The sequence below is a fragment of the Leptodactylus fuscus genome, chromosome 3 (assembly GCF_031893055.1).
Source record: "Leptodactylus fuscus isolate aLepFus1 chromosome 3, aLepFus1.hap2, whole genome shotgun sequence".
NCBI classification, from domain to species: Eukaryota; Metazoa; Chordata; class Amphibia; order Anura; family Leptodactylidae; genus Leptodactylus; species Leptodactylus fuscus.
Window position 1 is genome coordinate 158073269 of NC_134267.1, and position 16333 is coordinate 158089601.

The following is a 16333-nucleotide window of genomic DNA, read 5'->3' on the forward strand; positions in this document are numbered from 1 at the left end:
CTGATCACTGCTTCACTACATATACACTGCAATAAACGTGTTACACGTGTATTGCATTGTATAGGAAGCTGTCAGCCTGTGTAGACGCACAGGCTGACAGCTTCATTTACGGCAGGATCAGCCAGGTGCGAGGACGGGGTAAGTGATGGGGCAGACCCGGGGTCACTGATCAGACACCGGGCTGCCCCCTACGAACACCGGCTCCCCCCGAAACCGGCGCGGGGGGTGCCGATCGGCACCATACTACACTGTAACCCCGGAGGTGCCGGCGGTCATGTTGACCGCCGGCATATCAGGGGTTAACACCCGCGATCGGACCCGGTTCCAACCACGGGTGTTACAGGGCATTGTCAGCCGTGTATTACGGCTGACACCCGCTGTGCATGGTGCGCATACAGGTTCTGTGTGCGCACCATGCAGCCGCAGTAATAGTACGGCGGTTTGCGGGAAGCCCTTCCCAGCAGCGCTGTACTATTACGGCGAATGTCGGGAAGGGGTTAAAGAGATTTTTCAGCCATTCAACATTTATTGAAACAGATTAGAATTTTATAAAATACAGAGGTTTTACTTTCCTTACAAATCCCCACCACTCCCATTGTAATGCTACCCAGTACCCTGCCATTTTTAGTTGTCCTAACATGGACCTGCGACTGTGCAGAGATTATGTTATGGGGAATATAATTACTGTATTTACTAAAATAGACATCTGAGGAGACCGATCCTTTTTAAAGGGAACTTGTCAGGGAGATTTTGGACACTAAAGCCCCAGTCCATAATGACAGGTTGGTGGTTTAGAGTCCCAAATCCCCCCGTTGTAAAGCCATACATGTTCCACACTAAAAATAAAAAGTTTATTCTCACCCTGCTGCTGTACTCCCCACAGTAGTGCAGTTATTCACTAAAGCCAGAAGAGTGCCCATTGTGAGGGTGGGAAGAACTGCGCAAATGCCAGGAGCACCAGAGATGAGTCCGATAATCCCTTGAGTCCATAAGCACCTGTGGGAGGTTTAGCGTCCCAAATCACCCTAACAGGCTCTCTAACTCTAAATTTCCAAAGAGGGCACTTTAAAATGCTTTTTTAGCCAGGCAAACTCTTTAAGAAAATAAGTATTTGTATTAAGTATTAAATTTCTAAAGTATATGGAAGCATTAGTACTAAAATCTGTGTCCTTTTAGGAATTGGTTTTTACCCAGTGACAGGATTATTTTATCAAATATAATGTATTCTTACAGAACGAAAAATGACTTCTTTTACCAGGGGTACATTGCAGACGCTTTAGTATATTGAGGATATATTCATTTCCTTTCAAAAATGTCTTTTTTTTTCCTCAAACAACATCTTTAGAAAGGTAGGATAAAGATGTGCCCCACATCAAATCTCCAGGCTGTTTGGACACTTTTGTCTACCTTGTACCACCTATTGATAGGCTTACTTTTTGTGCCACAGCTTGGCACCAAATGTTGGAGAGTTTTCGATGCATCTTACATTTCCTGATAAGCCACACCCATTCCAATAAACCACAACCCCTTTTTTGAGCCAGGTACAAAGCGTTTAAAACACAAAAATGTAGAGCACAGCATGTAGGCTATTGTTTGGCTGAAATACAACTACAAATCTAGTGTATTTAGGATTGGTAAAGTTTCGCCATTGTTCCCAAGTAATTCCATAAATATCTTTCTGCTGTATTATACTGCATGTAGTATACACAATAAACACACATATAATGCAATGTCTGTGAAACAAGACTAAACACATACCTTCCATGAAATGGTTCCTGAAATGATCTGAAAATGAACAGAATTAAGTCAGGTCAGCAAAGCATATAACAAAAGATTTATATTACACTACAGTCCCAATCCCTTTACAATTTTCCAAGAACTGTCTACTATGAAAAAGTAACATGCCTAAACATTTATCCCAGTTTCAGGTATTTCTAGATCACTTAACAGTATACCTGGGGAAGGCCGTAATGTGGGCGTTTCACATATAGCTCTCTTCCAATGAAGGTCTATATTTATCATTATTACCCTCCTCCTAAATCTTCTACACGCAGTCTTCCTCCATTGACTGGACCATAAAATAGAAGACTGTTTTATAAGCCCAAATCAACTTATTCCACCTCTGAAGTGCAAGCATCATAAACAAAAAGTTAAGTAATATTACAGAGAATTTCCTCATACCTTTGGGGTCATCTGGAATAACAATAGGGGGAGCAATGTTTGGGAGCTCTTCTTCTCCTGGCTGCAGACCTTTTGCGCGGAGAGGATTAACATCCAGGATATCGGGCATATCCACTGCTACATCTAAAAGAAGGCAAAAGGGAAAAAATAAAAATAAAAAAAGAAAACACATTTATTCAAAATATATAGTTATTACTTTACAAAGGAGGAGATTAAATAAAACTTATGTGAGACATATAGATCGCTTACCAAGTTTTTTGGGTACCCAGTCAAGTCCAAATGTAAACTTCTTTATCTGGATTACCAGGTATTCTGGGAATGAAGCAAAACGAGATGTCCTACAAAAGAATAGAAATTGTGTATTTAAGTCACTAACCAATACTGCAACCTTATTCCCAGTTGGCTGATCTCAACTTTACAATAGTTTCACACCTCCGTCTTTACAGGACAATGGCTAAAATAGACTTTCTTAAAGCTAAACTTAAAAAAAGATGCAGTAAAATTCCTTTAAATGGTCATGAATGCATGCGTAGAGTGAAAGCAGCAGACTAGTAGTGTAAACTGGAAACCATGAATCCTCTTTTGATTCCATAAGTGTAAACTATGGAAGTTTTCAGAGTTAGGGCTTGTGCACACAGTCGTATCACAGCAATGTTTAGTATGCAGCCATGATAGGACTCTCCTACAGATGCATCAGGCCTCTACCGCACCTTTGCGTCTGATTTTGTATAATAAAAATGGCCTCCTTCATTAAAATCCGTATTTACAGATTTGTATCAGTTTGTTGCTTTTGTTTTACGGGTCTCTGAGAAATGAGAGCTGGAATCAGACTGCTTGTTATGTGCAACTGTTCCACTTTTCCCTTCCATCATTTTTGATAAGTCTCACCTACTAATCCATTAAATGACATTTTCCCCACACACATCTTCATTTTCCACCTATAAATAAATTTTGCTCAATGGAGTCTCAAGTGAGGATCTGTGTTTCTACTCAGAACGTAGACACCATTTCCTTTTATTTTGTTCCAAAAATCCAATGTCCTGGCTTTAAGTCAACTATCAAACGCCACTGAAAAGCTATGTGACCTAATGCAGACAGCATTCCTTCACAGCTACCAGGATCCTGGGACATTTGGCAGATGACTGGTACTTGTAGGGCACTACAGAGAAGTGGCAGCAGCAGCTTAGATAAGGGGCACATCTTTTATGATTAACCCTGGGACAGGACAGCAGATAAGTAATACAGTGATATAAAAGTCCCCAGTGATGGCTTCAGCCGCAGCAGAATAGTCACTCAACCATGAGACAGCAAATACCCTGAAAGATGTCTTCTAGCTCAACAGAAGGTAGAGATGATATATAGAATAAGAGCTCCGCATGTGCAGCTTTCAATGGGCACAGTGAAAAGTGTACTGGATATACAGTCAACAACTCCTATACTTGTATAAAAGGTATGTCATTTATCTATATATATACAGTGGGGCAAAAAAGTATTTAGTCAGTCACCAATAGTATAAGTTCCACCACTTAAAAAGATGAGAGGCGTCTGTAATTTACATCATAGGTAGATCTCAACTATGAGAGACAAAATGAGAAAACAAATCCAGAAAATCACATTGTCTGATTTTGTAAGAATTTTTTTTCAAATTATGGTGGAAAATAAGTATTTGGTCACCTACAAACAATCAAGATTTCTGGCTCTCACAGACCTGTAACTTCTTCTTTAAGAGTCTCCTCTTTCCTCCACTCATTACCTGTAGTAATGGCACCTGTTTAAACTTGTTATCAGTATAAAAAGACACCTGTGCACACCCTCAAACAGTTAGACTCCAAACTCCACTATAGTGAAGACCAAAGAGCTGTCAAAGGACACCAGAAACAAAATTGTAGCCCTGCACCAGGCTGGGAAGACTGAATCTGCAATAGGCAACCAGCTTGGATTGAAGAAATCAACTGTGGGAGCAATAATTAGAAAATGGAAGATATACAAGACCACTGATAATCTCCCTCGATCTGGGGCTCCACGCAAAATCTCACCCCGTGGGGTCAAAATGATCACAAGAACGGTGAGCAAAAATCCCAGATCCACGCGGGGGGACCTAGTGAATGAACTGCAGAGAGCTGGGACCAATGTAACAAAGCCTACCATCAGTAACACACTACGCCGCCAGGGACTCAGATCCTGCAGTGCCAGACGTGTCCCACTGCTTAAGCCAGTACATGTCCGGGCCCGTCTGAAGTTTGCTAGAGAGCATTTGGATGATCCAGAAGAGTATTGGGAGAATGTCCTATGGTCTGATGAAACCAAACTGGAACTGTTTGGTAGAAACACAACTTTTCGTGTTTGGAGGAAAAAGAATACTGAGTTGCATCCATCAAACACCATACCTACTGTAAAGCATGGGGGTGCAAACATCATGCTTTGGGGCTGTTTCTCTGCAAAGAGGCCAGGACGACTGATCCGGGTACATGAAAGAATGAATGGGGCCATGTATCGTGAGATTTTGAGTGCAAACCTCCTTCCATCAGCAAGGGCATTGAAGATGAAACGTAGCTGGGTCTTTCAACATGACAATGATTCAAAGCACACCGCCAGGGCAACGGAGGAGTGGCTTTGTAAGAAGCATTTCAAGGTCCTGGAGTGGCCTAGCCAGTCTCCAGATCTCAACCCTATAGAAAACCTTTGGAGGGAGTTGAAAGTCCGTGTTGCCAAGCGACAGCCCCAAAACATCACTGCTCTAGAGGAGATCTGCATGGAGGAATGGGCCAACATACCAACAAGTGTGTGCCAACCTTGTGAAGACGTACAGAAAATGTTTGACCTCTGTCATTGCCAACAAAGGATATATAACAAAGTATTGAGATTAAATTTTGTTACTGACCAAATACTTATTTTCCACCATAATTTGAAAAAAAATTCTTACAAAATCAGACAATGTGATTTTCTGGATTTGTTTTATCATTTTGTCTCTTATAGTTGAGGTCTACCTATGATGTAAATTACAGACGCCTCTCATCTTTTTAAGTGGTGGAACTTGCACTATTGGTGACTGACTAAATACTTTTTTGCCCCACTATATATATATAATATATATAATATATATATATATATATATATATATATATATATATATATATATATATTAGACCCACACCAGGGAGGTCAGCTGACTAATCAGGCCCTAAAGAGCTGATGTCTCCATACCAAACCAACAGAGCAAGTACTGTGCCACCCGTTGTTGTTGCCAAGTAAATCTCAGCCGAGAAGGGTTTTGTTTTGTTTATCCTGTGGCTTTGCAAAAGCAGTGTATGCGTTACATGTGAATAAAGCCTGAACTTGTGTGCAATCCAGTGTCTGTGTCCCTGTTTCCTGCACTGCTGCAAGCATCTACCTGAGCGATTCCCCACAATATATATATATATATATATATATATATATATATATTTATTTTTTTTTTTTTTTAAATCTCTGGCATCCACATGGGTTGCTCCTATTCCTGGACAACCCCTTTAAAGTCAGTCCATCACCTCCCCAAGCATATAGAACTGCCACCACCATGAGATAGATAGATAGATAGATAGATAGATAGATAGATAGATAGATAGATAGATGGTAAAAACTGCTTCTATAAACGCCAGGCAGTTTTCCCCTCCCCTAAAGTGAATGGACTGTAAAAAAAAAAAAACCGCTAGGCGTTTTCAGTTGCGTTTTTCGCCTCCCATTCACTTCTATTGCTTTCCTCAGGCGGAATCCACCTGAAGAAAGGTCATGTCGCTTCTTTTTTCTGCTAGCAGCAAAAAAACTGCTAGCAGAGAAAAAAAATAAATAAAATAGCAGTCTCCATAGACCACCATTGTATGGAGGCAGATTTTGAGGCGAAATCTGCTGTCAAAATCTGCCTCATTGTCCCAGTGTGAACTAGCCCTAAATCTCCTATGACACTGTCGCCTGCAAGGGGTTTAAGAGCCCCTTCACATGGAGTTTACGCTTCGTGTATTCTGTCCATTTTAAACGTGTAAAAATACACGTGTAAAATGTAGTTAGCCATTGAGTTCAATGGCTTCTTCGTACAACGTGCGTCTTTTTGTGCGCATTATACGAACAAGCCATTGAACTCAATGGCTAACTACATTTTACACGTGTATTTTTACATGTGTAAAATGAACAGAATACACGAAGCATACACAGAATACACGGAGCGTAAACTCTGTGTGAAGGGGCCCTAATTCTAAGTGGAATGTAGGAGGAAACTAGAGTACCTTAAGAAACACATGTGAAGAGAACGACAACATAGAAACTCGGAGCGGTCAAATTGAAACCCAGGACCCAGGTGCTTACCACTGAGCCACCAAGTATGTCATATTCTTTTCGCTGTATATTTAAAGGACAGTATGAATCTTAGTTAATGTACTACCAGCCCCACCAGCTTACCCCATCAAAATCAGACACCACATACAGTACAGACTAAAGAAATGCTTGTATCTGCCATCTTCTCTTTACCACATTACAGATTAGTTTACGTTCATTGGGATACTTAATAGAAGAATACTCACTTAACACCTGCAGACTTGGCTTGAAGAGCACTGCTCCAGAAGTCATCCACATTCTCAGGCTCAGAGAAGGCCTGAAGACAGGCACTGAAAGGGATCCTAGCACGCACAATTTCAGGAGGTGGTCTCTTTGCAGTTTCTGCTTCTCTTCTCTTCAACTCATAAGCAATCAATTCATCTGGGATAGATCCATATACATAGTACTATTAAATACTTGACTGGTAAACATGCAAGCTAAAAATTAATATGCAAGCAATTCCTTAGGTTACAATACTAATTGGTTCTGGAACGACTATTGTAACTTGAAACTGTAACTATGAAAAACTAGTAGCTGGTTCCAAAGACCCCAAAATATCAACAAAAATATGAAAAAAGAAGGAAGATTAGAGAAAAGCCATCAGATAATATAAATATAGCACATCTATGGACTCTAGCTGTAGACAGTACGAGCTGCTTGAAGCTGTTATGGTGATGGGGGTGGGGGGGCCTTCAGGGTCCTGAAATGTATTTATAGTGCTCAGAAAAAATAACATGGAGCCTCTCTCACCTGATATCCAAAGAAGCAACTCATCCTGCATTAGTAGAAAGACACACAAAACACTTCGCGTACAATACTGTAAAGATTCGCTATTGGTCAGCCAGTCGGTGCAAGCACTTCACTAATACAGAGGTTTCACAAGTGAAATGACTGTGTGGATTTGTTGAAAACCCCACACAAGCATTGTATGTGGAGTCCAGTTTCAAGTTACAATGAACAAAACAACAAAATGAGAGAATCCAGCAATCCAAGAAGGGATCCAAAAAAAAAAAAAAATTTAAGGTGCTATAAGTAAGGGAATTCAGGTCCCGAAATGCGTAAGCTATCAGATGGATTTTTTTCTCTGACTGATGTCTGTACGCAAACTCCTTTTTTGTGTAGAATAATTAAAAGTTAAGTTTTGGATCCTTCTTGGATTGCTGGACTCTCTCTTTGTTGTTTTGTTCATGATGTTGTCACTAGCCGAGGAGATTAGAATCCATGCATTGGACAGAAGTCGCAAGATATAAGGGCTGTGTTCAGACACTTTATTCGTTGGACTTAAGTTATAATGGTATATAAAAAAAACCCAAAAAACACACAACCACTTTTTATGTACAATTACGAACAAACTTCATGCTAGTATTTTAATAGCATTTATGACTTTCAATGTGGGCTTCTCACATCACACTGCAAAGGCAGACTTTTTGCTGAATTGTTATACATAAAGCCTAAGGGTATGTTCTTTTGCAGGCGGATTTTGGATCTGCCTCAAAATCCGCCTGCAAAAAAGGCTCCCATTGACTTCAATGGGAGTCGATCGCTTATTTTTCCGCTAGCAGTTTTTTTCCGCTAGCGGAAAAAGAATCGAGATAGCCTATCTTGCCGCAGATACTGCAGCTGATTCAGCCGCGCTGTCTGTGGCTCCAGACACGCTCCTGTTTTGGCCCATTCTTTCGGGCCTAATCAGGAGTGGAATGCCACAAAGGAATGCTGATGCTGCTTCGGCATCCTGTCGCGGCTAGCCGCGTGGATATTCAAAAGGCGGAAAAGGTTTCTGCGACCTTTTCCTCCATGTGAACATACCGTAAGATTTTACAAAATGGGGCACTACATGGTTAATATTTAACAAGGCACTAAAAGGTTCATGAGGTAGTAATTCCTATGTACATAAAAAGTAATGGTAAGAGAGCCCTCAATGTAGTCATAAATGTCAAGGGGGAATAACAAGAACAAAGTTATAAGAAAAGATGCTCCAGCACTGTTCTGTCATGGGTCATGCGATTGCTTTCTAAAAGAGACAGGACAGGGCCCTTTAAGTAATAAGATGATAGTTATAATGCGTAGAATATACCTTTATTTGTCGCGGCTTCCATAGCCACAGGCAACTGCATGATATAATCAATTCTTTCTGTGTAGCGAACTTTCCTTGACTGGCAGCATTGCGTCCTTTCCTCTACCAGAAACCTGAAGGCATCACTGGGATTTTCTGAACCGATGCTATTTCTCTACAAATAAAAGAAAATTTCTTCACAAGATTACACAAAACAAGCCAAGTAACGATGAGCAGAATAGATAAAAGGTAATGAAGTAAAGGTCAGCGATATGAAATGTCATTGTTGGCGCATTATAATTGTAGTGCGGTTGTTTTCTTGTTTTTAACCTTTATGGCTGTCAGCCATATACTGTATGCTGTTTTGCGTTAAATATATTTCATTCTAAAAGGCAGTCACAAACTCATACCAGCTTTTATTTACTAGCCTAGAATTTTTTTTTTTTTTTAATATCAACTGAGACCAAGAACACTCTGAAGAAAACTCTGCAGACATTCTGTGTAAAGCACTGCAAAAATAAATAAATAAATACCGTATATACTCGAGTATAAGTCGACCCGAATATAAGCCGAGGCCCCTAATTTTATCACAAAAAAACTGGGAAAACTTATTGACTCGAGTATAAGCCGAGGGGGGGGGGGGGGCTGGGGTAATTCAGCAGCTACTTGAAAATTTCAAAAATTAAAATGGTCGGAGTTTTTGGGTGCAGTAGTTGCAAACCCAGCAGAGAAGCTCTAAGGGCTAGTTCACACGTGAACAAAGGGGCGGGTTTTGACAACAGATTTCGCTTCAAAATCCACCCCTTTACAATAGTGGTCTATGTAGATTGATAGCTTTTATTTTTTTCTGCTAGCAGAAAAAAAAAAGCGACATGATCTTTCTTCAAGCGGAAGCCGCGGCGCGATGAGCCGCGGCTTCCGCCTAGCAGCAGCACCCTCCGTTGTCGGCTCATTCATTTGAGCCGGCTACGGAGGGGAAAGCCGCGACCGCAATGGTTGTGGCAGGCGGGTTTTGACCGGAGAGTGAAGCGGCTCCCACGTCACTCTCTGTGTCAAAATCCGCCCCCACCGCCCACGTGTGAACGAGCCTTAACGGTCCCCCGATGTGTTTACAAGCAATTGGCACATGACCTCTAGCCAATCGGTGACCTCTGTCGCTATGTGCTATATTACTGACATCTCTGCTCAGTGACTAAATCCAAGATGCCAGTAGTACAGCTGACTGGTGATGTGCTGTCCACTTTCATAAAAGAACCAGGGTAGATTTTCTGGTATGTGGGAAGACCCCTTTAATTAACCTTTTCCCTTTAACTATTCAATGTAGCTTCACATCACTTGTCACATTTGAAAATGGCGCACAAGCTAGAGAAGACTGGCAACCTGTCATCTAAGGAGATGGACATTACCTGCATAATTAATCTACTCATTTTTCATGTAAAGAGGTGTTATATTACACTTACCAATATTACTATACATACCTCTACCAGGTTTATAAGGTGCAAGAAAAACTCCTGCGCATCTTGTTGTCTGTTTGAGGAGAATTCGGTGTGCCCTCTGCTTACAAAGGCTTTGAACATTCTTGTAGTAATCCCTTTTGGTTGAAGCTTAGAACAGACAGAGGCAGATTATAATATGTAGTGTCAGTCTATACCAAGTATCAGAACCCACTGACAAACAATGGGAAAACAATTCATAAATGCAGATTCGTTATTTATGCAGTTATGATCTACAACTGGTCCAAAATATTATACAGAAACGCATTTATGTTTTAATAGTGTGGGGAGAGGCTGCGGATAGTGGAGAGCTATGGGAGAGGGGTTTTTTAGTGCTCTGGTAAGTGCTGATATATGACATTAGCAGGGGTAGAGCTCAACAAGTGGCAAAGATAGATACACTTATTATTACATTATAAACTGTAAGTCATTTTCAGGCAAGCACTGTAGACTACATGCACACAGCTATAGTCATTTTTAAGGTCAGCAAAAAATAGATCTGTATTCTACAAAAAAGAAAAAAAAAGTTTCCATTGCATCTATATTTATAGATCAATGAATAGCTCAATACATATAAATATTATCTAATATTAAGAGACTTAGTACAGATAAGAAAATCTTGTACTTTTCACCAGCCATATGAACACCAAAACTCTCAATGTGTGTTTCTCTAAATCTTTCTAGTATGCAGAAAGACATGTGAGCACATACATGTAACCAGTGGGGGCAGGTGGCGTTTATATCTGGACAGTTCTAAACAAGCAGAAGTCTAAAGCTTTTCTAGACTTAGGGCTCATTCACACGGGGCAAGAGGGGGTGGATTCTGATGCCGAATCCACCTCAGAATCCATCCCCTCACAATAGAGGTCTATGTAGACTGCTAGCTTCCTTTTTTCTGTGAGCAGTATGTTCCGGGTTACGGAAAAAAAGAAGCAAGCTGCCCTTTCTTCAAGAGGATTCTCCGGCTGAGTCAGCTCTGGCGTCCGCCTCGCGGCAGCACCCTCCGGGCTAGGCTCATTCATTTGGGCCTACTCCGGAGCGGGAAGCCACAACAGGCGCATTTTGGTCCTATTCTGACGCAGCTTCCCGCATCACAATCAGGACCAAAATACGCAGTCCCGTGCCCCGTGTGAACTAGCCCTTAGTGTCACTGAAGATGAATATTGGTATTCTGGTGTACTGGTACAGTTCTAGCCAGACAAATCTAATATGGACACCACTGCAAATGTCACAAAGACTGTTACCAATCTTTTCCACCGCATTCCTGCCACTGCTAGCAGCTTACTTACACAAATGAAATTGTTAAAGGCCAGAAAGATTTTGACAAGATTTTTGAGTGCATGTGTGGAGTCTTCAATGTTACCAGTCAGCAAATGTAGTGGTCGCAACTCCCCTATGACACACATTTGTTATCAATACTTAGACATTAATAGCAGGGCCGGGGGAGGTTATGCAGTGTCCTTAGATGGCCTTAAGAGGCATTACATAGTAAAATAACATTAGTGATCTGAATTTTAACATGACAGCGACTATGCAACGTATTAGTCATTTTCCAATGAGGATGCGTGAACGCCCACTTGCGCAGAAATGCTAACATGTAAAAGAAATGATTGTGGAGTTACTGAGCATTGATGAAACCAGATAGAGGAAGCCAGGGCTATTTTTGTTTATCTTTTCAGTGCCAAGTGGCATTCTTACCCACCCCCATTCTGTGAAGGATCATTCCTGAAGACTCTCTCTAGACTGACAGCCTCAGCTATGGGCATATCAGCTCTCCTACACTAGAAGAGGCTCATTCCTCTGGCTGGGAACAAGTTTACCGCGAAGCACTGTAGAGCTTCATCAGCAACCCGCCTTATAGCCATTCTTTATATTACTGGGATTCCTCTTTGGAACGGATATCAAGCTGGACATTCATATATTCAGTTACCCATAATAATGGAAACATCCATAGCATCAAAGGGTTATTTTCTTAACACATACCTCAGATTATAAAAAACAGGTTTACATAAATGTGTTGTGTATATAAGAAATTTTGTAATATAGCTTATTTATGAAATAGGTTTCCTTCTCTTTCAGTTTACTCAGATTCTTATATCTATAGAATCCATAACCATATGCATTTTTACATACAGAAGCCTATGGAGAGGGGTGAGGAGGAAGCTTTGGCTAGTTATTGCCTCATTCTGTACAGAATCCTATCTTGAACAATATAGCAGTGTTAAAAAAGTTTTACAACTCGCAGTATAGCAGCTGTCAGAGGGGTTATGTGGAAAAAAAAGGCTTACTAGTGAATTCCCTGCACTGGATGGGGTCTATTAATAATGTATAAGTAGGTCTCCTAGAGCCCTGATCATTACATTTGCAAAAAAGGGTACAGGGGTGCTAGAGATGACTGCATACTGTCTCCCATGCCCATGTTCTCTGTGACATCACTAACTCCGCTATACTCCTCCTGCAAGTCCGTGGAATAGAGCGGAGTCGGTCATGGTCTAAGGGTCCAATCACACAGAGTTTTTTGGCAAAGATTTTGGCGCTAAATCTGTGTCAGAATCCACATGGAAAAAAAGCCTCCGCAGAGTTCCACAAGTTCCGCCATCTTTTTTTTCTGCTCGCAGATTTTTTCCGCTAGTGGAAAAAAAGCTTCCTTCAGGCAGATTACACCTGCAAAAACCAACGCAGTCAATGGGAGGCGGAAAATACCACGTGGAATTGGCAAAAATCCACGTGGAATTGGCAAATTTACTAATTCCTGAAGCAGATTTTTTCCTCGCCAAAAAACGCCGTGTGAATGGACCCAGCTGCGTTCACACTGAGTTTTTTGGCCAGGAATCTGATTCAAATTCCTCCTCCTAAAAACGCATCACCATAGAACTGATAAACTGAGGCAGATAAACCGAGATTTCCAGCCTCCCAGCTGTCCTCTGCAAATGTTATCATCAGGGTTCCAGTGGCCTTTCTTATATACTAGTAACAAAGCTTATCAGTGACCTCAGCAGCCACTAGTAAGGATGGGAGATTGGTCTCAGCAGCCATGTGCGTTTCTCAACTTTCTGTGATGGGAGTCCTGGCATGGGAGGGAAAGGCAACTGGACAAGACTAGGGATATTATTACGCGCACCCCAATCAGCCCTGAGTTTGCCCTAAATCTTAGGTCATTCTCACAAAATAAAAGTTTACACAAAATTTGAGTGTCATTTTCACCAGCCCACGAATCACATTAATAATAGTTTTCTACCCTTGGCAAATGTCAAAATAAATACCTTGTTCTCTTCTTTCATCACCTGTTCTATCAGTTCACATTTCACTGGTGGCTTTGAGTACTGTCCAGAGAGGAGGGCATGACCAAGTTTAGCCCTACCAGTTAAGAAAGAAGAAATAAGTTTTATACTAGACAGTATACTGCAAAAGTGATACAAAGCAACAGCTTGGGATGTCTAACAAAGATCAATTATTTCTAAAAACAGATCTAGACATCAAAATTTCAGAATTCCAAAAGAATAGTTGTAGTATACAAGTGCATTTTTCTTCCAAAAAAAAAAAAATTGCAATTGTTTAATCCCGTCTCCCAAATGCCGAACATCAATTACGGTATATTTTTGCAGAAGCTATTGGCCTCAACATCTTTTTATGCTCTGACAAGACAGACAGTGACTGGACTGGCTGCAGCAGTCACGAGTTTAAAGCACATGATCAGCTTTATAGAACTAAACCGAGCTCAATTACATAGATTACAGAAAATAGATGACTATTGTATTTTTTTATTTTATATGTCAAACCATTTCCTGTACAACCCTAGTAATTGCTGTTTTAACTGAAAAGTAAATAAATAAAAGGGGTAGTCTTCCTTCTAATAGGCACGTCTTGGAAAATGATCATCTGGCAAGATACGCTACAGTGCTCAAAGCATAAATAGAATTCTCGAGGGAAATAATTGATAAAGGTTTTTGCCAAGGAATCCAGACTGCAGAACGCACTTACATCTGTGTGCTGAAGTCTTGTGTTGGATCCAGAGGAGCATAATCGAATATTCGTGTCAGGTTGCCTACATATCTAGAAAAGTAATGCAATGTTACAGTAAGTAAATGAAAAAAAATCTAAATGATAGAAATGCATTTGTCTTATTTACATACTTCAATAAATACAGAAAGATTAAAACAGTGTGCTGTTTCTTTATGGAATAAGTCCTTCACGCGAAGGGAAACATGTCTGACACGATTAACTTTAACAAAATTAATGTGTTGGGTTTTTTGAAACTTCAAGTGTATTTCCAGCATTATTGTCTTACATTATCTTATATGTCTTATATTATATTATATGTCTTATATTATCTGTTATATGGCAAATATAGACAAAATAGGGTAAACCGATGAAATATGGATGTAAAGTTTCGACTTCTCCCCAAAAAAAAAAAAAAAAAAAAAATGTACACAGTGCAATGAATGAATGACCATCCAAGTCAAATATAAGCATAATGCCATAATGGGTGACCCAGGATGGGGTTTAGGGGAGTTGGTTGTAGAGGCAGGTTTGGGTCCCAGAGACATGACCCATTATTCATCAGACATTCATGGCATATCTTGTGGTTACGGCAGAAATGTCTATTGTGATTCAACCCCTTTAAAGGGTATCTGAGTTTTCACAAAAATTTTAAATATCTGCAGGATCTTGCAGGCATGAAGCAACTAAAAAGATTCCTGATACAATAAAAGAGCAATCTATGAACACAGTCAGGAAACCTGCTTGCTGTCTGTGAATAATATCCATAATGATTTTCTATGGACAAAACTTGCCTAACAACAGGGGGTGAACTGTAAGTTAGCTAGTAGAGAGATACCTAGTGGCAGGAACTTCAGAGAGGACTTTCAGGCACAAAGCAGCCGCATTTTTATTTTATTTTTTTTTAATTAATGTGCATTATATTTTGATTCAGAATCCCATGGTCTATGAAATGAGACACTGGTCTGAAAAGTTAGTGACCAATTAAGTCCTAAAGAAATCACTAAGAGGTTAAAAATGTGCCCATTGTGATAATGTTATATTGGGTCAATTTAATTGAACTCAATTGAGTTATAATCATCAATGTATGGATGCAACATCTATGCAGATTTATATATGAAAGTGTGCAGAAACTGGTCCATGAGAAAATGGTACAGACTGCATATGGCTAATACCTGTGTGCCATTTGTGCCCTTCATAGACTCGTACACACAGGAGTCTGAACTACAAAGTGGACAGGAATGGAACCTGTTCTAAGTTTTACCTCCGAGCTCATATCCCCACTTGCCACATGGACCATGATAATGCACAGTTGTGCGTTTGGGGCCGTAAGAAAAGAATAGCTCAGTGTGCCATCTGCACACCGACAAAGCACATGGTTGTATGTCTGTAGTATAGCATAACTAGTTAAACTGCTGCCTGCCACCTGTACAGTACATTTTATTTACGGTCATCCAAAAAAGGAAATTATGTCTTGTGCATTAGTTGTTCTTAGTTGTAATCCTATATGTATGGAGGATGAGTAAGTGACCATAGTGAGGTCAGCAGTTTACTGAATGGTGAGATCAGACGCTTTCTCTGAATTGTACTCTATTACAGGCACTGAGGATAGTACTCTGTGTCAACACTTTTGATCATACACAACTAAAGCAGATGTCCACTGCAGGAATAAAATATATATAGCAGATATTATGGATATTGATAATCAATTAGGTATCATACTTTTTATTAGTATTGTCAGATTAGCTGCTTTTGGCTCCACTCCATTACGATATAGCTATGATCAGCGACTTGTCTGAAATCTATCTATCTCCTATCCCATCACAAACTCGGGGTGCTGTACAACTCCTTATTACAGCTATAATTATTCAGATTGGCTTTTGTGTATAAGAAGAAGGTCATTTTAAGGTCACTAAGAAGGGGCATAGCTATAGGCTTGTAGACACAGCAGTCACTATTGGGCCCTGGACCATGAAGACCCAAAGGTCTCTCTGCCACATAAAATATACTACTATCCCATATGGCACTAGATAGTCATAGGCCTCATTACAGATCAACACCTCTTTCCCTAGGTTTCCCTGATACAGAGTTAAAATGCAAAAATTATGAACTACAAGTAAATAAGGGCAACAAGAAACAGTTTACATGTCATCTTTAAGGTGTAAGTATAGCTTTATTTATTTTTCACACATTAATAGGCAAGGCCAAATGAGAAAATTTAGTAATATAGTTTATTGAAGAAAAGTGGCTGTGTCTTCAC

At 40.3% G+C, this 16333-nt stretch overlaps 1 protein-coding gene across 2 annotated transcripts in view; it reads right to left on the reverse strand.

Moving 5' to 3' along the window:
* USP13 (ubiquitin specific peptidase 13) overlaps window positions 1-16333 on the reverse strand; it is a 68556-nt gene that overhangs the window by 17887 nt on the left and 34336 nt on the right. For both annotated transcript variants that reach the window (XM_075268631.1, XM_075268632.1), the window contains exons 9-16: window positions 14056-14127; window positions 13338-13431; window positions 10060-10185; window positions 8603-8756; window positions 6735-6909; window positions 2431-2519; window positions 2182-2304; window positions 1759-1785 (exon numbers count right to left, since the gene is read on the reverse strand). In XM_075268631.1, coding sequence (XP_075124732.1) covers window positions 1759-1785; window positions 2182-2304; window positions 2431-2519; window positions 6735-6909; window positions 8603-8756; window positions 10060-10185; window positions 13338-13431; window positions 14056-14127 — 860 coding nt within the window. The remainder of the gene's footprint in view (window positions 1-1758; window positions 1786-2181; window positions 2305-2430; window positions 2520-6734; window positions 6910-8602; window positions 8757-10059; window positions 10186-13337; window positions 13432-14055; window positions 14128-16333) is intronic.